The sequence below is a fragment of the Anser anser genome (genome assembly GCF_964211835.1).
Source record: "Anser anser genome assembly, chromosome: 3".
In the NCBI taxonomy this organism is placed as follows: domain Eukaryota; kingdom Metazoa; phylum Chordata; class Aves; order Anseriformes; family Anatidae; genus Anser; species Anser anser.
This window is the reverse complement of record NC_139722.1, coordinates 103420405-103448068: the sequence shown is the minus strand read 5'-3', so window position 1 is coordinate 103448068 and position 27664 is coordinate 103420405. Positions and strand designations below refer to the sequence as shown.

At 43.8% G+C, this 27664-nt stretch overlaps 2 protein-coding genes across 6 annotated transcripts in view; one reads left to right on the top strand and one right to left on the bottom strand.

The window, feature by feature from the left end:
- The window catches only part of VASH2 (vasohibin 2), a 29412-nt gene extending 20041 nt beyond the window's left edge, over positions 1–9371 (top strand). Inside the window, exons 5-8 of one of the 3 annotated variants that reach the window (XR_014582360.1) lie at positions 1497–1878; positions 3085–3203; positions 6805–8717; positions 8778–9371. Coding sequence is in view for 1 of the 3 variants with exons in the window: in XM_083831195.1 (XP_083687321.1) it covers positions 1497–1878; positions 3085–3203; positions 6805–6874 (571 nt within the window). In the remaining 2 variants the exon portion in view is untranslated. Of the gene's footprint in view, positions 1–1496; positions 1879–3084; positions 3204–6804 lie in introns of all 3 variants that reach the window. The other 2 variants (XR_014582361.1, XM_083831195.1) reach the window with 2 other exon arrangements.
- A 1273-nt stretch (positions 9372–10644) lies between these two features.
- On the bottom strand, positions 10645–26351 carry ANGEL2 (angel homolog 2). Of its 3 annotated transcripts, none has more exons than XM_083831192.1 (9): positions 26221–26351; positions 24241–24674; positions 22334–22587; positions 20488–20557; positions 18338–18759; positions 17240–17366; positions 16513–16573; positions 13964–14127; positions 10645–11133 (listed from the first exon to the last, which is right to left on the bottom strand). In XM_083831192.1, the coding sequence occupies exons 2-9, from the start codon at positions 24665–24667 to the stop codon at positions 10979–10981; spliced, it is 1680 nt and encodes a 559-aa protein (XP_083687318.1). In that variant the 5' UTR covers positions 24668–24674; positions 26221–26351; the 3' UTR covers positions 10645–10978. The 3 variants fall into 3 exon arrangements, with proteins under 3 accessions (XP_083687318.1, XP_083687319.1, XP_083687320.1); XM_083831193.1 differs by having other exon boundaries at positions 26100–26247; XM_083831194.1 differs by lacking the exon at positions 26221–26351 and adding an exon at positions 25573–26196.
- Positions 26352–27664: the final 1313 nt, after the last annotated feature.

Sequence of the window (27664 nt, the reverse complement as noted above, 5' to 3'; positions counted from 1 at the left end):
AGCAGCTGTTGGGAAGGTGAAACGTCCCGTGGACAAAATGCATCCGGTGGCTCTCATCTGCCTCTGATGCTTTTCCTGCACTCCTGTAGAGGGTAGAGGTGAAATGCTAGGGGTCAGCATCCCGGGGTGTTGTGCTGGCGTTGAGGTGGAGTGTCAGGCTGGGCAGAAGCAGGACCGAGCCTGAGCTGTGTTTGGTGGTGTTGGTAATGAGTCTTTGTGTTCTCCAGTTTCCCAGCAGCTGTCAGGCAGACGTGGTACGCAGGCAGGGAGGAAGGCCGGTCGCAGAAGGGTGGATGTTCTGGCAGAAACATCCAGGGACGTCTCAGCTGTGCAGTGGCTCTTGTTTCACTCCTGTTACAGAGCTTTTGGGGCACAAGGGAGGTGGGGGTGCTGGAGATCTCCATACCAGGCAGCTCCAGGGGGGAACGATGCTAGTCCTCCACCCTTTAAGCTGTCCCGATGTCATCTCAGCGATCATTACCCTGCGGCTGTATTTCGTCATTAAACCCAGTGTGGGTTGGTGGGGTCTCAGCTGCGGGAGGGAAAGGCACCTGCTGTCCCTGGGGACTGGGAGGCCTTGGGGTGGGCGTCAGCGCTCGGAGCCAGGGCGGGTATCAGCTGTTTGGGATTAGCAGCAGGGAGCCACACGCAGCGTAGGCGCTGACGCACGGCCACGTGCGTGAGGGAATCTCGCTCCTCTTCCCCTCGCCAGCATCCCGAGGAAACCACCTGGACCAGCGCGTAGCTCCCGTCTGAGGTCACACGTTGCTGTTACAGGGCTTGGCCCCTGGCCACTTCACGTGGTGCGTTTGAAATGGCCAGCCGGCAATACAGGGACAAATCTTGCTTTTCAGAAATGTTTGTTCCTGGCCATTTATCTGTGCTTATATCGAGAAAATAATTATCAAGCTGGGAGCTTTCCTTTCCTTCATCTCAGCAATATGTCACGAGTGCAAAAGCCAGTCTTGTACACGGAGTTGCTGGACCGAGGGCCAGCCTGTAGACTGAAAGCCAGAACTGCAGCCCCGGAGAGGATTCTGAGCTCTTTGTACTGCTTAAAGGCTGCAGGGATGTGTGAAAATGAGGATAAATAAACAGCCTGAGTCATACCAGCTCCAACATAAAAGGGAGGGATGTTCCCTTTTGGGAACAAAGGAGTATGGTATTGGTGTCAAATAAAGGAGTTCCCAAGGATCCGGGAGGATGGTCTCTGATCCAGCATGCTGAACCGAACACTGTTATTGTTGCTCTGTTTTTTCTTCCCCCCAAGCATGGTTGAGTCAGGACCTTTCCTGCCTGAACAATTGCGTCCTATTCTCCAAGTGCTAAAACGGGCTTTGGGCAGTATCAATTATTTCTGGAGTGCAGTGAGTATAAATCTGTGCTCACAAGCAGGCGGGGGTCCCTGCAGTTACTGCTGCTGGGGGTCTCTCCCAGTTGTAACTGCGTGTGCTCGCTTCTCAACCCCGTTGGTGCCTTGACTCGGCGCACGCCAGATACCTGACGAACGGGCAGCCCTCCGTGGAGCGATTCCCCATCAGCTTTAAAACCCACTTCTCAGGGAACTATTTTCATCACGTGGTGCTTGGGATTTACTGCAATGGCCGGTACGGCTCGCTGGGCATGAGCAGACGATCAGATCTGATGGACAAACCTCTGACGTACCGAACTCTGAGCGACCTCATCTTTGAATTTGAAGACTCCTATAAAAAGTACTTGCATTCGGTCAAAAAAGTAAAGATCGGATTGTATGTCCCGCACGAGCCGCACAGCTTTCAGCCCATCGAGTGGAAACAGCTGGTCCTTAACGTCTCCAAAATGATGCGCACAGAAGTCAGGAAGGAGCTGGAGAAGTTTGCCAGGGATATGAGAATGAAGGTAGGTCCTTGCCTCTGGGCCACCGCGTCCCGGAGGTGGCTGCGCTTTGTCAAGTCCCGCAGAGGTTGGTCGTGCTCCCCGGGGGGCTCGAAAGGCAAGAGGGGAGCAAACCCCCGGCGGGACGGAGCTTCCCCGCCGGCTGGTTGGACTGAAGAGCCCAGAGGGAAAGGCGGGGAGATGGGGCTGTGGGGTTTGGCTGCCCTTTGGGGTGAGGGGTGTCCCTGACCGTGCCTCTGGCACGGGGAAGGAGCTGGCCGCAGCCACGGCGAGCGGGGATTTGGTGCCTTTCCAGCCTTCTGCTGGCAGCAGGAGCCGAGCAGGTGTGCTGCTAAGTATGGGGCTGGCTCTCGCCGAGAGGTATGCGGCACGGCCTCCGAGTTATTCTGGGTTCCCGTCCCCTGCCCTGCTGAGGGATGGCTCGTGCGTGGCAGCCGTGTGCCTTTTTGGTGCGGGTCGAGGCAGCCACCCCGCTCACCCTGGCTTCGAGTGCTGCTGGTGGCAACAGCCCCTGTGTCCTGCTGCCACCTCTCCTGCCCCGGCAAGGAGCTCAGCAGGGTGAGAGGCATGTGGTGACCCCCAGCCTCCACCTCTTGTACGTGTCCGACCCCAAGAGCTCCTGGAGGTGGCCTGCCGAGCATCCCTGCCTCTGGGATCCCTTCGTGCCAACGCGCTAAGCGTGAGCAGCCGTGCTGCCCTCGATGGTGATGGTGTAGCCACGTGTCACAGGCTGAATTTAGCGCTTTTGGTAGAGGGCCCGGCTCTGAGTGCTAAGCTGCAACACTGGGTCATGCACAACCGGCAGCCTGGGAGACGAGCGCCTCTGCTCGCAGAGAGGGAAGGTGGGGAAGGCGATGGGGCTGTGGGAGCCTCCTTCAGCTCGGGCACAAAGCAAGCTTCTCATAACCCTTGTGGCTGCCAGCTCTGAAGAAAGCTGTGGATGTCTTTTTTTATTTTTTAATACTTAGCTGGGAACTGAGTTGATGACACCAACTAATTCTCGCAAGGGGCCCTCGCGCAGCTATCATGTGATAACTGCTTTGAGCTCCTCTTAACCTGGGGCAGGGTCTGAATAAACCCCAGGGGACTGAGGGCTCTTTGTGTGCCATCCATCCTACTGTCAGAGGCCCTTTTATTTTATTTTTTTTTTCTTTAGTGAATCGTTGCCTTCATTGAATGCATCTTCCTTCCCTCCCCCATCTCTCGCAGATTCTGAAACCCTCAAGTGCCCATTCTCCAGCGAAAGAGAGGTCACGGGGTAAGTCGTTGTCCCCTCGCCGCAGGCAAGCCACCAGCCCTCAGAGACGACCGTGCAGGAGAGACAAATCGTGAGTATTGCTGCACTGTTGCTGCTGCCGTCGCTGGTGGGTCACAGGCTGAAGGCGATGATGTGTTATTTTGCAGTACAAAGCTTGAGGCACGCTCACTGACACACGTAGGAAAGCTGTACCAGGTGTCTTGGTTGCCTGGGAGGCTCTAGAAGCCAGGAGTGCCGGTGTCCCGGTGTTCCTGTGCTTACTGCTGCCTGACGGCCCCGCTGTGCAATGCCTCCTTGGAGGCCCTGCTGACCTTTGGTTCAGGTCTACAGGGTGTTGGATGGCTGTGACAGTAGAAGTGTGGGTTTCACTTTTTTTTTCCTAGTTTTTATACAGTGCACTCTTGGGAGAAGCAAACCTAGTTTGGGGTGCTAGAGAGCTTTACACGGAGGCAAGTAGTTTGATCGCATACATTCAGACGTAGGCATTAGAAACAGGACATCTGGTGGTGGTGGTGGGCGCCCTGCTGTCACTGTCCCTCTGCCAAGCTGGATTCCCCGCGATGAGCATTGTTAACGGGCTGTGCTGCTGATGGAGAGGTTGTCACTGAGGACTGACGGACAGGGACTGGAACAAACAAGCCTTTTCTTGCCAAAGCAGAAATAGTGCTTCCATTGTACTCCTTTGATTATAATCAGTTTAAAAACCAGACCACTTCCTTCATGCGTCGCAGCTTTAGCTTTTAACTGGGTGGTGAAGGATGGGCTAACCGCATGCAATGCCTCTACATGGATACAAGTGAGCCTCCAGAGCCCGGGCCTTGTACAGCCGCCAGCGATGCAGCCTGCCGTCCATACCTTACATGCGGAAGAGTCGGGTTTGAGCCGCGCTGCTTCGTGCCAGGAAGCTGACAGCTGTGAAAGCCTATACGTAACCCAGATCAGGCACACATTCACCGTCGTTGCTTTTTAAATAGGCTCGCAGACTACTGTCTCAGCACTTATTTATTTATTTTCGAGTGGCTAACAAAGACATTAGGCTAGCTTTCTAAAGATAGCTTGAAGATACTTTAGCAGCAGACGATTTAACAGCAGGCTTTTATTTTTACTCGTGAATTCATACTCGGTCCACGATGCTGTACTTTGGGCGTCATCAACACAACACAAACTCCTTGTATAGTGCCCGGATAATTATAGCTGTGGCAAGACCTGCTCCTTCTTCACCTCCTTGCTGCTTTTGGAGGGATGGGTTCACCTCTGGGGTTCTCGCAGGGCTTCTGTAGAACGCTCTGTGACTCGAGGGGGAAACAGGACCCAAAGGCAGATGTGCGGAGTTTTACTAAAGTTTGGTCTTGGTCATGAGACACCTCCCCCCTCCACCTCCATTAGGGAAATGAGGGAAAGAGCCCCCCCATTAAAACTAAAATTTGCAGTAACATATATACAATTTTCAACAAAATGCTATTTTATTAGCAATAAAATAATACCCAGTCATATTTTTACACTAGCCCTGCCTCTGCAAATCATTCCCACTCATTTCCACACCCAGCAGAGCTCCTGGCACAGGACAGGTGCAGCTCTCGGTTGGCTCTGGACCTCTGTTTGTGTCCCGCTGAGACCGCGCTCTCCTCCGGAGCTGAGGTTATCTCAGAGCAGGATTTTGGTGTCTTTGTCACGTGGTTGGTTTGTTGCTCCCAGTACATCCTGCAAAAGTGCTCGGGGCCGTGTCTGCAGGTCTGGGCAGAGACAAAGCCATCAGAGGCCAGCTCGCAGGCAGAGCAGCGAACTCCTTGGCAGAACAAATGAGTTCCTCCTCCGGGTGGCGAGTCCCACGCAGGGGAATGGCATTCAGGGATGAGCTGAGTGGCAGATACCTGTATGCACAGCGATGAATCTCGGCTGAGGGGAAACAGGAGAGGGGAAACTGGCATTTTCTTCTGTGTTTCGATGCATCCTTGAGAACCTGGCTGCAGCGAGAGGCCTTTGTGTCACGCACAGAAGGGGAAAGACTTTGGGTAAGGCTTACCGGGCTTTAGGCTGACTCCCGAGCTGAACAACGACCGTGCTTATCGATGCTGCATTTGATTTCTTTGTGAATCTCTTATTTGCATGCTGTAATTACAGCTTTTTAAAGCTTGTGGGGGGGGGGGGGGGGGTGGAGAAGTGTTTTTGCTCTAGCGTGAGCTGGCAGGGGCTGAATAACGCATTCGTTTGAGAGGCTTCACCTGCTGATGGCAAGCTGTTATTACAGCCTGCTTTTTGTCAACAACGAAGTCAGATGGGCCTGCTGGGAAAAATCTCCCAGTGAAAAGCGTGCGAGCTGGGACGGCTCTGCCTGGTTGTTTCCGAAGAGCAGAGGCTGAGGCAGTGCCCAGGGACAGGGGTGGGATGTACAGGCTCAACCCCTTAACTCACCGCCCCGGTTCCTTACCATTCGCGTTACGTCAGGGCTGGGGGGGGACTGCTGGTGAGCCCCCGGCCGCGTTTCAGCCCGGGTACACGGCTACAGGGGACACAGGGTACGTCGCAGGACAGGGGTGGCAACACAACGAGCAGCGCGTGCCTGTGTAGGAGACTGATGTGTAGTCAAATTACAGCTCACTAATTAAACCATGGCAACGTGCTCTTAACCCGCAGCTGATGGGATGTGATCCTGCTAAGGGTGGTTACAGAGGATATAGGGCGGTGGGAATCCGGTAAGTCTGAGGCTTTGTTGTGGCCACCCTCTTACGTCCCGAAGGAGGAGGGTGCAGCAAACTGCAAGCCGCTGCTGGAGCAGGCAAAGCTCCGTTTCATCCTCAATAACGTGTTTGGAGGTGGAGGGACTTGGGAAATAGTGTCACATGGCGGCCTGTAGCAATCTCTGCTCCTAAATGTGTTTGCCAGATCTATTTCCTTTTCATCTGATAGCGAGGCTTAACGTGTGCGCTCTGAGTGTCGTAGCAACACTGCCCTAGTTCAGCTGTTGAAAGGAAAACTCTGCTAGTCCAGTGACTGCCCATCTCTCTGGGGTAATCAGAGGAGGCAGAGCCATCCAGGCTTGCTTTAATTAAAGGGAGGGAAGGAGGGAGAGAGGCGTGGGAGGGGAAGAGGATCCTTTCCTAAAATTGAGGAAGGAAGGACAAGCTGGAAGCTTCATACAGCGCATCTCTCACTGGTCTCAGATGCCCACGCATGCTCCGAGAGGTGCAGCCTGTGCTTGTTTGCTGGATAGTCAAATCCCACTTGCTCTGTATCCAGCAGCTGCTGCAAGCACCCAGCAACATGCCACAAGAGGGGCCGGGGTGTCCCCGGCCTGGCTGCCTCTCCAGGGCTGTGCTGGCTGCCCAGAGGGACTTTGGCAGGGACAGGCAGGCTGCGCAGGTGTAATGAGCATCGGCAGCGCGTCTGCAATCTCACAGCTCACGTTTCCTGCACAGTGAGCAAACAAAGTGTTAAGGGCTGGACGCCAGGTGTCTGAGGAGCTGGAGGAAAACACTGGAGCGATTACCGACTTGACATTTTACTGCTCAGGCTTTAGCTGTGATTTCTGTGAGGACTTGGACATGCTGCAGAGTCCTCTGTGGGGAAATTTTTGAAGTAAACTGTCCCTGGTTCTACACGTGCTCTCAGTTCCTGCGTGGCAGTGTCAGGACTGTTGTTAAGCAGTGCCCTCTTCTCTCCTTTGCCCGCAGGCCTGCGGTGGTGGACAAGAAGGGAGACCTGGCTACGCTCAACGAGGTGGGCTACCAGCTCCGCATCTAACAAAGCCATAGGCTGGACAGAGAGAGGGCTTCCTTGGTGCTTCCCGCTGCACTTTACCTGCACTCCATTGGAAGGAAAAAGGAATGGGACTATTTATTAACTTGTGGACGTTTAAAATAAAAGTGTTACCTAGGAAATAGAACGGGGGGATTTTTATTTTTATTTTGGTGGCAGTATTTATTTCCGTTTGACTCATGGAAAAGGCATCAGTGAAGAGAACCTCAAGCTGTTTGCCAGGATGTGAGGTCCTTTTCACTCTATCCTGTGGGAGGTAATTCCAGTGGTAAGCGAGTTTCTACAAGTAGAGTTTTGCTGTACAAGTATTAATTGAATTTGGACAATGTGCTGGGTAGTAGCTTTGGAACGACTACAAAATCAAACACAGTCTTAAGATGTGCTGGGGTGCAGTGTTTAAAAAAATCACAGTATTAATATTTAATTCAGCAATAAAAACAAGCAGTGCAGAAGTGGCATGAGTTTTTAAATTGTCAACATTACCTCACTAAACTTAATATATATGCAAAACTGTCAGTATTATTGTTTTGTAATGAATTTGTACCGTTTCCCAGCATTTCTGGTAGTATTGAAACAGCACTGGATGTGCTCTGCCACCTGTATTATTGTTTTGTGCATGTTGCTGAAAGATGTTAGGTGATAGTAATATGCAAGTGTATTCTTAAACACTGACATCTTCAGGAAAAAAAAAGTGTTTTTTTAAATGACAGTAATTGAATAATGCATTTCTAAACTTTAATAATTTTTTATACTTTGTCACAAGCTTTTAGTCTTTCCAGACTACACTGCTGAAGCACAAAAACTAGAGATTGCTGTTTTGGAGAGACAAGTGTTCATGTACTAGTTTGTTTCTTGTATATGTTCTTGGAATAACAGAGAAAATGTCAGAATTGCTAACCCGAGTCTTTGCTTTCCTTTCAACATTTGTGTGCAATTTTGAACCTTGTCTTTGAAAGGCTGAGCAGTCTCAGATAGTGATGCCTTGACATCTTATATTAAGATCAGACATCACAGGCAGAAGTGAAGCTTCCCCTGTGCTGCTGTAGGGAGTTTTTTGTATATGCGCTGTAGTTAACAACTGCTTAGTAAGACCTGAATAAAGAAGCTTGTATTGGAACAAATTCAGCAATAAAATCAACTGTATGTCTGAAATAACCGAGAATCGAGCTCATCTGCTTCCTCCCTACTCTGTCCTTCCATTCGAAGATTGGGCCGAGGACCTGTGATGGATGGCAGCATTTTCAAGTGGTGGGGTAAGGCTTTCCTTGGAGTCTGCCTTTCACGTTAGTGAAGTTCTCTGGAAGCATTTGAGGGCTGTGTTCCTGAAAATATTTCATTAGGTGCCTAAACAGAAACTGGATACTTCCAAAAGTCCAGCCTCTGCCCTTTGTGCTGTGCTCCTAGATTATACTGCCATGGGACTTGTGTACCTCCTCTCCTGGGCGCTTACTTTCTTTGGAATCGCGGAGAAGGCAGGGCATCAACACGACGACAATAACGCTTAATCAAATTGAAGGATTTAAGCTCCAAGAACCCTTCTTGTCTCAGCCAAGAACTGAATGAATACAGAAGGAGATGAGTGCATGTACACAAACCTCATTGCTCAGAGAAGTCAGTGAATCTCAGCTACCTAGGGCAGGAAGATAACGCAGAGACCCAGCAACCTTCTACAAACCATAAAAGGCTTTTCAGTAATCAGGCTTCAGGAGGCCTAGAAAGGCTTTTTCAAATGTATTATACTTCTTTGTACACGATGACTTTATCAATTACAGGGAGGCCTTTCTCATCCCTCTCACCCCAGCCTTTTTCACTCCTGTGTTCACAACAGGCTTTTTTTTCACTCCTGTGTTCACAACAGGCTTTTTTTTCACTCCTGTGTTCACAACAGGCTTTTTTTTGGGTCGGGAGTGAAGTTGAAGAGGGAAATAGTCTTTGGGTAGAAATCCTTGTGTGATTTGCTATCAGCTGCAGAGTTTGTTTTACACTTTGTGCTGCTCAGTGTCTTGTGACAATTTTTTTCTTGTGTCCCTTAGATTTTTCACGGGTAAAATACTGTGGAAGAGCTTACATGGTGATCAGCTGTATTCTATAGCATGAGGTTATCTAATATGTTGCAAGTTTTTTTCTACAAAACCATTGTTTACTTAAGCTTGAGTGACAGTGGTTGGTATATAGCTTTTACCAGTGTCCAGAGCAATTTGAGTTATTTTCTCTTAACCTCTATCTTACACTGAAACTCTTTTATGCTATAGAGCTGTGTGACAAATTGCTTTTGGGGTGGGTCTTGCTTTGAAGTTCAGCTGAAATATTCTCTTGAAACTTGCTTATGATGGCATTTGTCTTAATTGTGGTTCTAGTGACTTTAATTCCCTGCAAAGTCATCAAATAATGTAGAAAACATGCATGCTGCTCTCTTTTTCATTACTTGTATGCTTAGGCACAGTGTAAGACTTCAATAAAAATATCATGGTAGTCTTTTTAACGATTTAGGGTTATTTTTTGTCTTGTCTAACACTGGCTATTACATGTATGTGGCCAGGTTGCAATATTCCAGAAAAAATTCTAAGTCATTTTATTAGGCTACAGTCTAGAATTAATGTGACAAAAAGGAACCAAAACAGCTTTTTTGTAAGCTAAATATCTCATCCATCACTTACTGTTCTATAAAGAAACTTATGCATTAAACCCTTAAGCCTACCCTAACCCTTCCCTGGGTTACACTGACAGACTAGAACAAGTCTCTAAACCCTGAAACTCTATTGCTGTGTATTCTTTCAGTACTGCTGTGGCCCTTTCCCTGTTAATGTCATCAAAATGGGGGAAGAGAATTAAGGTGATTGTTTCCCCTGTTGGAAGGGAAATTACTATAGTCCTTTAGTAACAACATACCCTAATGAAATAGAAAAAATCTTACTGTCTTAATGGTGTCAGGGGGTTGCCAGGGAGTGGGGTATGTTTTCAGAAGGCTGTCATGTTTACTGCCTTGAATTTGGCCATTTTAAAATGTAACAGTGACAGTATTTGAACAGAAACCAAACAGGAAAGCCACTGATCAGCAAGTCCAAAACACTTGCTTTTAAATTAGTGTAAAATTGGAGATTCAAACCACTATGAATAACTACATATTTGGACTGGCCTAAGGAAGTGTTCCTCTGTGTAAAAGAGTGGAGCTGATGTGAAATCTGTACTGTGGGAGAGCCGAGGCTTTAAACAAATACTGGGCTGGATGCTGGACAAGTAATGCTCAAGTTAAGGTTCACTTAGAACTTAACTTAGAAACTTAGAACTTCTCTATTACCCATCTTCCCTGTTAAATATACAACTTGATATTTTAAAGTAAATGGAAAAAAAAAATACCTTTAACCAGTTGTTAAATATACGTGAAGTCCAAGGAAGTAAAAGACTTTCTTTTTGAATTTTCTATAAGATTGCATGCTTATTAAACTTGGTTTTATTTTTTTATACTTTAAAAAAGATTCTAGTGAATGCAGGTTGTCTCTAGACCTTTTAGAAGTTTAAGAAGTAACTTTTAAGAGCATAAATATTTGCCTTATGCAAAACTATCCAGGTCCAACCCTGCAGCCTCTGCACTGACTGTAAGTAATAAAGGAAATTCCTTTGCAGAATTATTCAGATGAAAGCATCTGCAGAGCCATCTGCAGAGCAACTCTGTAATAAACCATTACCTTTAACTCATTACAACATGGGGCATACACACAAACTCACTTCCCTTTGCTTGAAGAACGACACAGTTGTCAGAGAATAATCAATTTTACTAATATTTACAATAAAAACCATTTACACTATCTCTGTGAAAAATAATGCCATTTTAAGACTGGCACAGATGTTTTCCATTATCAAATAGGAAGCTAATGTAAACTTTTTTTGCCTCAAAGACTTCATAAAGTCATTTAAATGTTTAAAAAAAAGTCTCTTTAAAAAGTCTACTTTACACAACATTAACAAATCAGCACGCATGCAAACCTGTTTAAACCGGACCAGCAGTGCTTGAATTAACCATTAAAAATAAAAATCACATGAAGGGAGAAGGTGAAGGTAACTTTAGCTACATGAAAATTCCTTTGGTTATTACCGCTCAATAAGCCTGAACTCTGCTAGCAATGGCAGATGGTCAGAAGAGTTATTTTCATTGGGCAGACCATTAACAGTCCAGAGATCTTTCTCTGTTAGAAGTGCCAGCCTACCAAGAAGCTTCAGACCTCCATGAAAAGAATCCACTGCTCCTAATATTAAAAAAAAAAAAACCATTCATCAGTGTGGACTAAACATTAAAATAAAAGTCACATTCATACATATTCAGAAAGAAGAAAACACAACAAAAATAATCTGAAGTGGTTACCATTCCATGCAAAATCACCAATAAGGTGTTTTGGAAATTCTTTCAGTTTATTACTGTACCCTCACAATAGGACTTATAACCAGTAGAGCTCAAAGTACTCCAAAAGATACTGCTCCTCCATTTTGCGGAAGGAGGAATGGAGGTAGAAAGGGAAAGGGATAGATTTGTCCATTGTAACTTCCCTGAAAAAGCCTCATACAATCCAGTCTTAGACTCCCGCATAACAGCATGGTTAAACAGAGCTGACATTTGCAAAACGAAGGATCTTTTGAGAGTCACCATTTCACATAACATTTTATTTCTCTATCCTCAAGCATACAATTCTCCAGCAGGCAGCAGATATTTTCACTGCTGAGGATGAAAGCCTTCTGGTATCTCCCTTCCTAACTGCTCATGGTAAGAAATGGATCTCTCTGGTGTTTCCTGCCACTTTCAATAATGGCAAAAAAAACAACAAACAAACCCAAACACCCCCCAAAATTCCCCCCAAATACCAAAAGCACCACATTGTCATGGAAGAGGGGAAGATGACTGACAGCCTTATTACTACACATTACTATTACAATATACTTAAAATGTGTCATCAAAAAAAACGAAATCTCTCAGCAGCAAGAATTAATAAGCTTTTTTTTTTTGAGTCAAGTAAAGGAATTCCATTAAGAATAAGATCCTGCAGTGACGTGTCAACAAACTCAGGCTTCTTAAGCTGTCTCTTTGAGGAAGAAGACTATTCAGCAGCCCTAGCTATTGCTTTCAGAGTGCGGAGAGAATACTGAAGGGCTGACTGCTTTTCAGGTACAGCACAAACAGCAGCTCCAACTTTGACCAAAAAAAAAAGTCTGTGTGAAATGGATCAGCAAATTTAGATCCTCCTGACTGAATCTTTTTAGGTACTGTCTTAACAGTAGGGGTATTGAAAGGATTATCCAGCAACTGTTAAGCTCCTCAGATAGTTCAACATCTTCACTGCTTAGCCAACTGCCAGCTTTCCAGGCCTTTAACAGCCCAGCAGCTGTTTACTACTGCTTTGAAGAAAAAAGCACGTCTGCCCAGCTCTTGAGCCAAGTTTATCACTTGGCACAGGACCCGAATGTCTATAAAGCAGCAGTTTGTTGCTACAGACAGCTTGGTCTGCGTGCAGCGATTAATTTCAGCTCAGGGCACTCTGCAACCAGCAAAATCAAATCCCAAAGGAGCCAGGTAGGTACTGAACCCTGCTTTCACAGCAAGTCCAAAATTCTTGGCTAAGCATAACACAAACCAAAGCATCAAAACTCTTCCAAGAAAACCCCAACACCTTTAGTGGGGAAAAAAGCAATCAGCCAGCCTCAGACCACATCTAAGTCACTTCTTCTGGCTTTGGACCACTTTCCATGATGGACATCCAATGAGAGTCATCAGAAAACTGAAAATCCAAATTGAAAACTAATGAATAAGAACTACACTAGTTTACATTACTCTGAGAACTCAAGTTTGCTCCCATTCTATGCTCTGACAGAGGGTGAAAGATCTATTTGAAAAGCCATGCAGGAAGAAAGAAGTGCTATAGCTCTGCTGGGCCACTGGTACTGCAACAAAACGTGTGGGCATGTGAATTAGGATTCTGTTTTGCAAGATGCTGCACTGAAACCACGCAGCACTCAAGTCACACAATCCAGACTGAGTTTAGACACTTGTCATACAGCTTTTCAGAACTTCTATTTCTGTGTTTTAAAGCTTTTGTATTTGTTACTATACACTAACACAGCATTTGTGTGCATAAGACAAATGAGACTTTTGTGTATTGACTCAATGAATTTTAACAGCCTAGACTCAAGGTGAGAGAGATGAAGGTGGTATTTTCATTTCAGACACTGAAATGAACGTTAATTTATAAACATCAGTTGCAACCTACACTGGGAGCAGGAGCGGAACCCAGCTTTCTTTGCTCTGAGTTCTGCAAAGCCATTTATTTATCTGATAGTGCTGCGCTGTGCAATGTTCTTTGATAATGGCATAAAACACACAGCTATGTAAAACGTGGAAAGTCTATTTTCTTTTTTGTAACATGGAAAGCCTCACATGGAAAGTCTGCTCAGGAATATCCATGGTAAGAACACAAAAGCAATCAAGGACGGTACTGTTACTACCCATGAACAAACACACCCGCAGAGGCACCGTGTCTTTCTTGCACCATCTGGTGAGTTTCAGCTGCAACTGCAACGGGAGAGGGACAACTGGGCACGTGCCAGTGTCTGCTCTCAGAGGAAAGGCACATGAGGTCATTTGCTGGACAGACATTACATCAAATCTATCTTAAAAGTGATTTTCTAAGAAATCGTTCATTAATAAACTTTAATGCACATCATAAATTGCTATTTTGCCACTGAGATCCTGCATGGGTTACTGACACCAGTATTTCCTAGGTGCTACCTACGTTGCTGCTTTTCTGTAGCCTCGGCTCTTGGTCTCTAAGCTAAGATGGCAACTACAGGAACGTTTAGCAAGTTGAAAGAGTTTGCCCTGTGTGGGACTCTACGTCTAGCTGTGGTAAGTTTACAAGGCCAGACACATTTCTCAGGTAATTTCTAAAAGGTAGAAGTTTTTTGCTTCAAAACAACACCACAAACCTGTGAGATACTTGATACAGATTGTCACTGTGTTTCCCTTAGAACAGGATCTGGAAGTTCCCTTTTAGCATTTCTTAAAAAAAAAAAAAAAGTTGGTTTCTTTACCTGGCTGGGTAGCGTCATCGTCATTTGCTGCAGAATAGAAAATATAATCCACTGTGACTGCACTTCGGGAGTGACAAGTTGTTACTTCTGGCATCCCAGTTTCAGGGAAGTAGTGAGAATACACTGAAGACAACTTAAAATGGTGCTGCAATTTTGAAGACAACCTAAACAGAGTCAAAGAGAAACATTTCATTTTCTTGCATTTCCTAGAAAGAACAAGCAACAAAGAAACACCAAACAGTTTCTAGTTCAAACAAAATCATCATCTGGATATGTAGGTTATACAACCTTAAGCAATCAATCCCACCACCTTCTGCATTAGGGGCCCAAACCTCTGAAGGTAAAATGAAAGCAGCTTTTTCAAGTAAATGGCAGACACCTAAAAGCCTATCAATACTGGATTAACTCCATCCACACTTTTTTAAGATTTCACATGAGCTCATTGTGCTATCTCTCCCTGAAACATGGGTAGAAATATCTACGAGAATAGCTTACATAAAAGGGACTAACTCAACTCATCTAACGGGGCCCTTCAGCATACAGATAAATTTATTTTTTTTTTCCTAAACAAAGCTATCAGGTATTTTTGCATTAGGCTATGCTGATCTTCTACTCAGGCTCCCATTTTGTGTCTCCCCATCACCTGTCAGACTACTCCAGTTCATCCCACCTCATCTCACCTGTTTTTTCAATCCTGAAAACAAAAGACACAACTGCATCTTTTAGCAAATCACCATTCCCTCAGCTGTACCTGCCTTGCCCTGCATGGGCTGCATTTTAAACCTAATCTGCAATATGCTCTGGTTGAAACCAAGTTTTTGTTTTTGTTGTTTTTGTTTTGTTTTTTTTAAATCAGTGTGTCACCTGCCTGGGTGACAGTGAGTACAATACAGAGGGGTAGTAATTTCTGCTCTGGAAATTGATGGGGAATAAGTTCCTCTCTCCCATTGATTCTGTTACTATAGGGTATCCATTGCAGCTTCCATGGGTTTCTGCTTCCTGTATTTGGAGGAACATTTTCATCCACAGTTAGCAGAAGCACAGCGTTACTGAGTCATCACAGCCTGCCCTCACTGCCTGACACCAGCCAGCAGCAAACACAGGCTGGGAGTAACGACTGGTGATGCGTACAGGAATACAGGTCCCTGGAGAACATCCCAGTTTTCAACAATCCTGCAGCTCACAACCTAGCCAACAATCATTGCATCCACACTAGGCAGAACACATACAACACACTTTTCTTCTGTGAGCTTTCCTTACTATTTCTTAGAAACTTCTATAATGCTTAGCAGTTAATTTTAGTTGTGCTGAGAGAGGAAGACCCTCTACCTGTTTTATAGCTACTGCCTGGAAATTTGTCATGATCTGTATACTCACTGCTTACCCTTATCCCTTCCCAGCTGTCTTCTTTCTAAGCCAAGAGCACCCAAGTCCATTTAATCACTCTTCAGATCAAAGCTATTCCCTAACTTTGATCAGCCTTGTTATTTCATGTTCTTTTTAAGATGAAGCAAAAAAACCTGCAAGCAATCTTCAACATGTGGCACGCTATAGATTTACACTGTAGCAGAGGGTTTCCTGGATTACCTTCTGTTCTCAGAAATGCCATTACTTACCTTTTCTATTACCAGGGGTTTTAAGGTGACTACCAGCAGTGGTACCAAGATCTCATTTCTGATCAGAAGAAATGGCTAACTTGGAGCCTGACATCACACATACACAGTTACAGTAGCTTCCTCCTTCTGTGCTTTATTTTAAATACTTATACCAGTTTGGTAAATGCAAATATATTCTTCCTTTCAAAAAGCAGCCATATATTTCTTCAAAACAGTCTAGTGATGGCTTCTTCCTTCAGTTTAACTGGCAATTATTTTATCTGAATAGGAATCATACTACCAAACCAATAATTACATTAAAGATCCCTCTTCCATATCCTCTCCCCCAAAACAAACAAACAAAAAACCACACTACAAGTTTTTCGGACTCCAAAAACTTCAGTTCTCCCACAGAACTCCTGACCTTTCCGGTTCCCTATTTTATCCAAATGTCACACTGTATTACAGGATTTAATTAGCATCTGTAAACCAGCATTTCAAGAACAGGAGAGAGAGAAATGCACCAACGCAAGCAGCAAGACAACACTCCTCTAAAAACAAACAAACAAAACCAACCATGACTACATGATTTATGCATCTGGACTGCAGTTCACCGCTTTCCTACGATGTGATTACAGAGCAAGCTGAGATGTCCTGCTTATGCCAAGAACTGACAAAAATATCAGATGCGTTCTTTTAAGAAGCAGACAGAAAATACCCTCTAACCAGCACTGATACCTCTTCTCTGCCTTCTGAAATAATACTTGCAAGTTCCTGTCAGGACACACACTGATTATTTTGCCAGATGGGCAGCATGAGTTGGGTGAGCATCTTGTATCCATGTCTGGAATCAGATACAAGTTTGGCTTAAAAACAAAACCCAAACGACACCCCTCACCCCAAAAACTAAGAACCAGTCCATGGTTTCCATTTCTTCCCCCCCACAACACGTACTTTTCAGATGCTCTTGCAATCTCCTTGGTATTGTTCAATTTTGTTTCTTCCATTTTTTCTCCTGCAAAACAAAAATACATTCAATTTATATTTAAAAAATAGGATGTAGGTGAGACCAGTATTGAAAAGCTACAGAATAATACAGCCACCTGTTATATCTCTAAGTATACTTATTTCTTGCAGCAAGCAAGATAAAATTCACAAAGCTGGATTAAATTATTCTGTTCCATTACTAAGATTCCCTTCAAAGAATCTTTCGATGTATATCCTGTTCATTTCAAATTATTTTGTTTGTCACAGAAAAAAGGTGGATGAGAGATGTGATAACACTCAGCGAGGAACCCCTTGCTTTTCCCCTTTGTTCCATGAAGTTCTCTCACTGTAACACATCAGCGCTGGTGCAGAACGTAGGCTGACGCTACACACGTCCTGCTGCGTTCCTTTCTCTTTGCCTAGTCACAGCACAACTGCCTGTCCTGACACAAACACAGCAGTTTAATTATTATGGATCAGCTCCTGAATAGTATTTCTGTGTCTTCTAAAAGATTCAAATCTGCAAATACTTATGTGAACAAATAACTTCACACTCTTAACAAGCCCACCAACGAAATTTTTGCAAGCTCTCCAGGCTCATTTTTCCCCTCTACTAGAAATGATCTTCTGTTTTTCAGTGCCACCTGCAGGATGTTTTCAAAGGACCACAAAATTCATCAACCCAAAAACTGACCTGCATTTTCTTCTTTTTGTTGCTGTTTTATCTCATATACACAGTTCTGTGAAATACCTAATTTTTTTGGCCAAATTGGAATAGATAAGATTCTTTGTCCCCTTGGAAACTGTTCTTGTCCAGAAACCTAAGAAAGACAACAAGCTTTTTTCATATAGAAATCTGATTAAAAAACATTGAAATGAATGGAAAAATTCTGTAAATTTTAAGGTTTTACACAAAATTCAGCCTCCTAGAATAAATCTTTTATAATGGTTTGTCAAGTCTCTATAAAAATACCAAACTCTCCTTATGTACACTTCTTTTGTTAACTCTTATCAAACTTTTTGCAGATATCTAAATTTCCAAGACAGTTCTTGTGACACAAAGCTGAGAAACTACCAAGAGCACTTCTAGCAATGTAACAGGACTGAGTATAAACATCTCCCTAGCAGACACTTACTTCATCTTTATGATGCTTATTCTTCTCGGAGCAAGTAAAGTCAAAGAGGGGCTAGAAAAAACAACCCACTAGCAACAAACAAAAACTCCTGTCTTCCTATTTTCTCACTGTACATACTCCAGTTACTTTCTACTAAATAGCTTTTGACATATCCAACAGCTATGTACAAGAATTTACAAAGAAAACCATATAACCTGACACAGTTTATGTTCAGCATCTAATCATAGTTTTAATTTTACAGTTATTCTAACCACTGTAATTCACGGTTCATCCAAAACAGAAGTCATCTTTCCAGAGAGAACACAGTACATATTTGATTAAGTACTTATTTTATCCTATTTAAAGACCAGAACACTTAGAAACAGTGATACGATCATCTTGTGGATAACTGCCTTTTGAGAGCAATTAATTTGCTTGGCAAATTCTTCTCGCATGCTGAAATGAAACAGACAGCATTCTGTAAGGCACAGCTAATAGACCCAGGCTTAACTTCACAGTAACTTTTGCTTTAAAGGCTTTGTAAAGGGCACCAAGATTGATACTGCAATGTTAATAATCACAAATCCAGCTATCATATTCTAGTGTCACTTAAATATTTCTCTTTAATCAGCATTAACCTTTTTTTTTTTAAATGAAAAACAAAGAGCACAGCTTACCTTCCCTATAGCAAGTCCTTCATAATTTAACTTTCCTTCCTTTATAAATCTGTACAGTGGAGAACCAGGAACAGAATTGAAGTCACCACAGATGATAATTGGACAGAAGGTACCGTCCTTCTGAGGGGCCACACTAGCAATCTCTGCCAAGAGCATTGCAAGCTGGGTCAGTTTGATGTCCCCTCTCCGCGGATTATACAACAGATGTGTATTGGCTATACAGATGGCAGCATTAGTTTTACACTGAAATTTAGGCTGCAAAAGCAACACCAGTCCCACATTGTCCCTGTCCAAGAGTGGAATATCACGGCGAAAAAATTCCACGGGATTTGATGAGATCAGGCTAAACTTGGAAGTTTTGAAGCAAATAGCACAGCCATCAGGTTTTCTCCCGGTCCTCATTTTATACTCACAGTGATACCCTGCAAGAAAGGCAATTAAAAACATAAAATGCCATTGTATAAATACAGGCAAGTTAAAAAAAATTAGAAAGACTTCATGCTACTTTTCTCCCACAGCAGTGAAGACCCAGTCTATTTCTACCAAAGATAAGGGATGTCCACTGTGTTTCTTCAACGTTCGTCATGGACTTCTGAGGTAAAATTCTCAGTTGCTTTACCAAGGGAAGCAGTTTCCCCAAGACAGGAAACACTTCAACATTAACTGCCCAAAATAAAGTTCAGCTAAAAATGTAAAAAAGTTTATATAAAGGTATTTATCTTGTATTCTTTAAATGAGAAATTATTTAATGTCACTAACGATTCATATATGAAGAGGTATCCTTAGCATTCATTTTATTCCTTCTCTGTATGCTAAGAAGCAACTTCTTAAGAAAGGCTTCAAAATATGATTCAGGAAGGGAAGTGTACACAAAGCTTTGTCCTAACTTCAGTTTAAAGAAACAACTACAGTAAATTTGGTCTAATGCCTTTTGCAATGTATAAGCATCAAAATAGTTTAAAATACCAAGCATGTTCTTCTCTCCTCACGTGGAAAAACAAAACAAAACAAGAAACAAACAAAAAACACAAACAAACAAAAAAATCTAAACCCCAAGTCCCATAAAAGTAGACTTGCGTATTGAAGTTTTTTTTCTGAATGTTACTGTAACGGTTTAAAAATACTAGCAGTGAGGTCTTCCAACCAAAAGCAATAATCACTGTAAGTCATAAATCACTGTCTAAAGTGATTCATAGACCATCAAATGCTTAAACATATTTACACAATTATGCAATTATCCAGTTAGCAGCAAGAGGCAAGCTTGCAACAGGAAAACCGAGACACCTATCAATGACAGAACTGGAGTTCACATTAAGTCCACCTGCAAACAGCAGTTTACCAAGTTCTTTATTCTGTGCAGAGCTGAAACTCAGATTTTAATGAGACCTTATCTGTGTAAGAAAGAACTAAACATCTTGCCACAATACTTTTTTTTTTTTTAAAACACTTCTCTGCCCAGCACATGCCATATAAATTCATGAAGTACAGCCCCATAAAGCGGAGTTGACCAAAAGCTCCCTTGCCCACAGGAGCCTGGCCTTGCATTGCTATTCCGCATTCCAAGCTGATGTAAGTCAGTGCTGCCATTACTCTGCCTTCTTTACATGCACTTGGTTCTGGGAGCTACACTACCAAGAAATAAAGAAAAAATAAATAAAAAAACAATCAGTCCATGCTCCTCCTGGCATCAGACAAGTATCAGTGCCAGGAAGGGAGTGGGGCCCTGGGACTGGGTGCAAATAAAACTTCAATGAGTTTAAACCACCAGAGAATGACACCCCTATCAGCATGTCCCTTGCCACCAATTCCTATGACAGAGTGACAAGACACTGCTAGTTAGGCTGACCGACAGTACTAGTATAAAAACTAACGAACATAAACTGACCACGGATAAAATTTACTGCTGATACTGCAAGGTTGCAAGCTGGAAAAAACAAATACTTGGGAAAAGCTATCCAACAGGAATACCGATAGAAAACCCTATGGTGGTTTCAAGAGAGTGCTTGATGAAAACATAAAAGGAGGTATATAACATTTTTGCATATAAAGGCTGGAGACATGTTTCTATCATCTAAGAGATTTGGGGAGGTGGAGGGCAGTATCAGAAGGAAAAAAACCAAAGTGTACTGGTCATAAGAATTTCGTCATACCCAGGGATTCCAAATTTGACTTGATTTCTTTTCTATAGTGGTCTTCTTGGACTTCTTGTAAACAAAGTACCTAGGGCAAAAGTTTACAATTAAAAGATGTCAGTAGGTCAAAACATTAATTCATCTCTCTGTTGGCAGTCTTTATAGGCTTAAACAAAAAAAATATGTCAGATACAATAAAAAATATTTCAGACCCTTCTAGGGGCTGTGAGCAGCTGCCTGCTGTGACTCAGTGCAGGCAATACAAGGCGTCACCTCCATCCCAGTCTTGCGCTGTGTGGCTCCGCAGGCCTTAGCGCCTACCCCGGACCACTCTTTGCCAGAGGGGCTGGCTTTCGCTCCAACCCTTCCTCCTGGAGAAGTCTGTTACCGCTGCTAGCACCAGGCAGATCCCCACCAGAGCCCCTCCTGAAGAGGACTTTCATCTCCAGCTTCCTGCCTACACACTCACACGACTGCATTTTCCAAGTGGTACAACAAAGCAGCTTTTTGGTGGCTTCTCTAACACGATTACTTCGATTTGCTCAGCACTGTTTTCTGACACAAACAGGTTGAACTCTATCACCAAACTCATTGGCCTGAACAATGACTGAAGCAAAGTTTGACTTGACTTCCTGATTAACAATAAGCACTGAGCGTGCTTAAAACAAACAAAAACACCCATGACCAGCCAGCCAAGAACATGTAAAGCCCTACAAGACAAGGTATTTTTTCAAACCCTGCTGTAAGCAGAAGTTCAGAGGTACATCTCAGCAGTGAAGAGCAGTAAGCCTGTTCACAAGTCAAATGGTGCAGAATACCAGGTGAAGAGAGAAAATAACAACCACAAAGAATACTTCTGGATCGGAGTCTCACTTGAAATAGGTACTACTAACAGCTGCATCTTTCTCACAACCTCCAGCAGTAATCTCAAGAAAACAGCAGTTTCGTCACTCAAGACCTCATACAATCAGAAAAGTAAACAACATTTGAGTCTGCCTGCCTGCCAAACCAAGGATTCCGACCCAACACCAAGTTCTCTATTACCCGGTCTAACAAACGGCTCTAAAGGATGAGCAGCCAGGTTTTAGAAATGGACTTTTGATTTACTGAAGATGGACACTCGATGTTACCACTATCTAAACAAATCTGAAGTCAGTCACACACCTGAAAGACAGAAAATGCCAGTCCTGGCGATTGCCTTAATTTCACCCTGCTGTGTGCACACATACTAATTCCTTCCACAAAAGCCTGGTATCCAAGATTAAGTATTTGCCAATAATGACCAACTGTTTGTGTTCTTTGCACTAAATAACTTCAGGTACAGTTGAAGACACAGACTTCAATTCGAGGTTCAGAAGCTGAGACTATCATAGAGAAAAGGTGCCCTACTCTACTCAACAGCTGTCATTACACGTGTTGAAGACACGACAAGACCAAGTGGACCTTTGGCCTATGGAAGCGTAGTTGCTTGTATGTTCAGTGCCTTATTTACAACACACAATTCAAGTGTGCTCAGACACTGAATGAAAAAGATTTATGTGAAAGTTTTGTTTTTTAAAAAAAAAATTACACCGTATGAACAGAACATCAAAGTCATGTCAAAAAGGCCGTTCTAGGTGTAAGATAGGGGAAAAAAAGCAATCATGAGTAATATATACTGTAGAGTTTGCCTTTGCTGCAAGTTTGGATCACACGGAATACACTAATTGTGTAAGCATAAAGCAGAACCACTGTTAAGCACGAGATAACTAAAAGCTCAGTTCGATTCACTAGACAGCCCACCTACTAAAAGAAAATACAACAGAAGTTTGCTGCCCCATTTCATCAGTTCTTACTAACATTCACACGCTCGTTTTGTACTCACATCCGCATCCAGCTGTTTGATTTCTTGCAGAATGTTGGGAAATCTGTACGTCCAGATTAACAAGCGTTGCCTGCAGTGTTTGTACAGGTGGGAGTTATCTTCTAACAAATTCTGTGAGAGGATATTGTAGGACATGACTGTAAAATCAAATTTTGCTTCACATTCTCTATTGCTTTGGTCAGTTTCTTTATTTTCAAAGATCTTCATTGTTTTACTGTGCTGACAGAAATATTCCCAGTGCCTTTTGATGGTTCCTGTTAAAAACACATGCAGCAGAAAACAAGTTATGTAATACACCATATGACTTCTTACTGCTATTGGAAATCATTCTACTGACAACTATTTGCCTGTGAAATTGCTTAAGCAATTCTCCAAGTTGATTTTTTTTTGAATTGACTCTCATTTGATTAGCAGTGATTCAGACCCTCCATTTAAAATAAACTTTATATAAGCATCAGTAAAAAACACACCAGAAAACTATTACATGCTCTCAATTTCAAATGACTTTGAAACTAGGAAACTGGCATGTTCTAAGGAGATCACTGCCGTCCTACCACACCATCTTGCTTGTTGGAGGCTGTCAAACCAGTACGCCAAAGCCAGTCTCTGACGCAGGCTTATGCTACTGCCTCCCCAGTGGACACGGGGTATGGCTTCCTGGGGCACACCCTTAGAACAGCATACATGCTTCTTCATCTATTTTGTACCAAAACAGGTACCAAAGTTGATTTTCCTCAGTGAGGTTAAGAAATTTTAAGAAATTATAAGCCTCAGAATTAACAAAGACTTCTGAAAAGGCTTACTTCGCCTTTCTGCCATACCTAGTTTAGTATCTATTATTTGTGTATGAAAGTTTATAAGAATATCTGCCCATCATTAAGTGTCCAATTGTTTTTCAGGTATGTATTTCTCCATTTAAAAAGATTGCGATCAAAGATGCCTTCCAGCTATGTTCCAGCTCATCCAAGAGTGTGCCAAGGCCCAGTTATCTGTGTTATTGACAAACAGCAGACTGCAGCAAGAGCTGTTAGTATCTGCCCTACCTGGGTAGTAGATTTCAGCACTGTGCTCACATTATTCAGGACTTTATCCACTATTTGCAAGTACAGCAAAATACTGTTTTTATAGTGGGAGAGAAGCCACACTGCTCCTCAGTGAGTGCCTTTAATTACCATCACCTTACAATGTGTGAATGAAAGATAACTAGTATGGGCCACAATGCCCACCACTCTCTCAGATAAAAAGGTAAGTCAAGACATGCTTGCTGGGGGTGGGGGTGGTGTTTAAGGCAGGACTCATCAGTAATGACATGGAGCAGCCTCCCTTCCTTCAGCTCCTGATAATGGATGACTTTTCTAATTCTTCAGGAAGGAATTCTTCACGTTTATGGATATTTGTGTCCAAAAAGCCCTTTAGGATCCTGATGGCATCTGTTGTCCTTTTCAGGCACAATACAACTTTTACTTTGCTATGGAAGTAATTTATTTAAGAGGGCCGCAATCTTGACCGTGCCCCTCCGTTTGTTTCACAGTTGCCAAAACTGTTAATACCCTAAACACTTAGTGAAACATTTGATGTCATGTGTAATAAGTTAACACAGACACTTCCAAGTTCCATGAAAGTGGATTATTGAGTTGGGTAGGTGTATTTGTGCTTCGCATTTGCTGTTTGTTCTGCCACCAAGTACAGTATACCTTTCTTTCTGACAGGCTGTTTGACATCACAGAATAAAGCAATTTACTGACAGCATTACAGAACTGTAACATTAAGACAGATGTTTTCTTGGGAGAGGTGCCAAGAAAAATAGTAACTCAACAGTTGCAGGAAATACTGCGTCTAACAAGTTAAGTTCTTAGTAATATAAACAAGCAAGCAAAACAGGCAAAGAGCTTTTTTTTTTTTTTTACCTTTCTTGCTGCTATCACTTTTTTCATTCTGTGCTACAGAAAGACACGATGCTTCCTTCTGATTAGCGAAGTTTGCTTCTTCCTCAGGAGTTGGAGTATCATGCTGACCACTAAGTCTTCTCTTCTTTGTCAGCGGCTCTTCTCCCTCAGATTTCATACTGGGGTTCGGTAGATGAAAACAAGAACTTTGTGCAAAGTTATCAAGCTGCCAATTGGAGTTCTGAAATTGCCTCCAAGGTCCAAAAAATGGAGGGAACCTCCAGTTTGCTGAAAAGTCAACTGGAACAGGAAGAGGAAACGAGGCCCGAGGATAATGTCCGGCCCATCTCATGCAGGTGGAAACTGGACCGTTCGAAGTGAATACCTGAGAACTATTCAAGTGGGCAATCCAGTCTCTGCCCAGCCTCTGCATGTGACGGGGCAGCATGGAGTGTCTACCAGAGAAAGCATAAGGTTTATTACTTAAATGCAACTAAATCTGCATGTAGAAGACTGTAGATGCAAGTCACCCTGATCATGACATATGACAGGTAATCTTTCTCTACAAGTTAACTCATTTTCCTATGAGTTCAAACTCACCTACACAGGATAAGAATCTTATTTTTAGATACCAATTATATGTTACGACCTTTTATGTAGCATTACACACGTAACTGGCAAATGTGTAAATCATTTAGGTAAAAGTTAAAGTTTCTAAAGGGGAAGTTTACAAACTGATCTTGTCTTTTTTTTCCCCTTCAGCATAACAAATGTAATTTAAATTTTCAAACTGTCCATCTTAATAACTATCCACAATTTGTTCCCTGCCTTGTTAAATTCAGTAGCACATCTTTCAAGTGCTCAGCAGAATGATCTTTACAAACGATCATTTCTGCATGCTGTTTTAACTTTATTATTAGGTTATCTGAAAAGAATCAGAAAACTGCTTTGAGCAAGTTTCTGACTTCCTGAAAGAGTCACAAAGTTGGCTCCAGCCACAAAGCCAACAAGACAGGGAAACAGAGGGTACTAATGCTCTCCCCCTTTCTGGCACCAGTGTATACAGTAACTTTTACTATGTGAATGCTTAATGTTTGCTTTCTAGGTGAGAAAGTTGCAGCTTAACGATTAACACCACGAAGATAAAATGTTTGCTCCCCACCCACTCCGGAAGAAAAGTCTTAGTGTCAACAAAGACGTAGGAAGCTAAGTGACATCAGTCTGTCTCAGCTTCCTCATTGTTTGAGCAACAACACATATTTTGATGTTATGCGCTGAAGACATCAAAGCTCGACGTGCCTGAAGTAAAGTCAGAACGCTCTGCCTGTCATTCAGCCTAACAAATAAACTTACATACAACTCAGCAAAACCAGCTTGTTCTGAAATAGTTTTCACCGCGATGCACTAGATGTAGCTCCTTTGTCACACAAGTGAAATGCCGCCCCAAAGCGCCGCAGCGTTACGATGCGGCCCTAGAGCAAGAGCCGTCCCTCCTTTGAGGATAACTCCTGGAACTCTTGCTTCACAAAGATTTCTGAAAGACTTCATTCTAAGGGAAGCCTTTGTCAAAGCACGGCCGCAGACGAGGACTTTCGCAGAGAGCTGCGACCGGCGGAGCAAAACGCCGTCGCTTACTCCCTCCGGCCGCTGCCCTGCATGCCGCCGGCTGTTTACAGCAAAGGGCCGCCACCGCCGGGCCTCCGATGTTTTAGGGCTGCTCACGAACGGGCAGCTTCACCGGCGCCAGCCCCGGGGCGGCTGCCGGGAGGCAGGGAAGGAGGGAGGCCGGCTCCCCGCGCACCACAGCGCCCAGGCGGCTCCTGGGCCCGGCGAAGGCCCGCAGCGCCCCGCGACCCCAACCCCCGCCCGCAGCCCTTTACCTCCCAGCGGGCCGGGGCCCCGCTGGCGGCTCCGCGCAGCCCCGGTGCCCCCCGAAGGGGTCAGCCCAGGACGGAGCCAGCTCCGCCCGGCGCCGCCGCCGTGCTCCCTGCCTGCCCTTACCCGGCACGGCGGGCGGCGGCCAGGCCGCGCCCCGCGCCCCGCTCGCCCCTGGGACTTGTAGTCAGAGGGCGGCCATCTTGGCTCCGGGGCGCTGAAGCCGGGCCGCCATCTTGGGCCCGGGCCGAGGTGGGGGGGGGCGCCATGTTGTGCCCCGAGGGATGGGTTGTTGGCTGCCTCGCTTCTCACTTTCGGCCTTTTTTTATTTTTTAAAAGCAGATGTAACGCTCTTTTTATGCTGCTTTTTCCATACACTGTCTTCTCTGTGGGATGCTGTCTTTAGCACACGTTCCCCAGGGCCTCAAGCATCTTGAGGAAGAGCTGCAGGTTGTTTCAAGGTGCCGCTCGCTTTTTGCAGAAAAATAAAAGCCACTCACCCAAGACTGTATTTTAACATTCCTGGGTTAAAATGCTCCACACATAAGCGAGTGTTGCTCTGTGCTGGTAGAGAGTCCCAATCTCACGAAAGAAGTGGAAGCCTGCCTGCCCTGGCAGCCCTGCAGATGCACACGTAGCTACCAGCCGTGTAAACCACCGGGTCTGCTTCTGCCAGCGTTGCACGAACACAGAGTTAAACGCATTCTGGAGGTCTTCTGAGGACAGAGCACATGCTGGCTCTGTTTACTGTAAGAAAATATAGCACAAAGCATATGAAATATGATAGTGCTGCATAAGGCAGATGCTGTGCAGGAACTGTAATCCAGCAAAATACTGTTTCTCTGCATTCCTTTTAATTTTTTTTCATACAAGTGACTTTAAGTAAGCAATAATTTTAAGCTTTTCCCAGGACTGGTAGGGAACACTTAAACTGGAATAATGTGATTATGTTACGAGTATTACGTTAGGCAATGTGTCTGATTCACTTTGGGTTTTTATTCTTGAACACAGCTTACTTAATGGCAAAAGGTAAAGATTTTCTGTTAGTTTCTTCACAAGGTAGTAAGGGAGTGAAGCTACTAGCTCTGTAATTTGTCAGCAGTAAAAGAACTCTCAACTGTTATTTTCCACACACAAATTATTTCTGTAATTTGTTCTTTTCTGTATTTTTGAAGTATTCTTACTTCTTGGATATATTTATAAGACAGAAGACAGTAACCCATAGCTTCAGCAGCAAAAACTGCTCTTATTTTTAGAAGCAGTGGGAATCTTCCTGTACAATGTAGTTATTCTCTCTATTTTGACAACCAATGCTGTATAAGGCACCCAGGTTACTCTGTCGCTTTGAAAGTTTTTGCATAATAATAATCTCAGTAGCGAGGCTAGAAAAGGGGAAAGGGTGAAACTTTTTTTTCTGAAGACAAGACTTTAAAAAGACAAAGATATGTTGGTAAGCATAAAATTAACTGTGAAAACACAAAATAGAAGATAACTAAAAGATTAACCTATTCATGTGATACAAATTGTTTCTCTTCTGAATTTTGCAATTATTTTTTGCTTTGCCCTAGGT

Coding starts and splice junctions, on each gene's coding strand:
- ANGEL2 (XM_083831192.1), bottom strand. CDS start 24,667: ATGCTGCCCCGTCACATGCAGAGGCTGGGCAGAGACTGGATTGCCCAC. Junction 18,760..20,487: donor GTCAAATTTGGAATCCCTGG/GTATGACGAAAT, acceptor CCTTTCTTGCAG/GGTATCACTGTGAGTATAAA. Junction 17,367..18,337: donor AAGGACTTGCTATAGGGAAG/GTAAGCTGTGCT, acceptor TGTCTTTCTTAG/GTTTCTGGACAAGAACAGTT.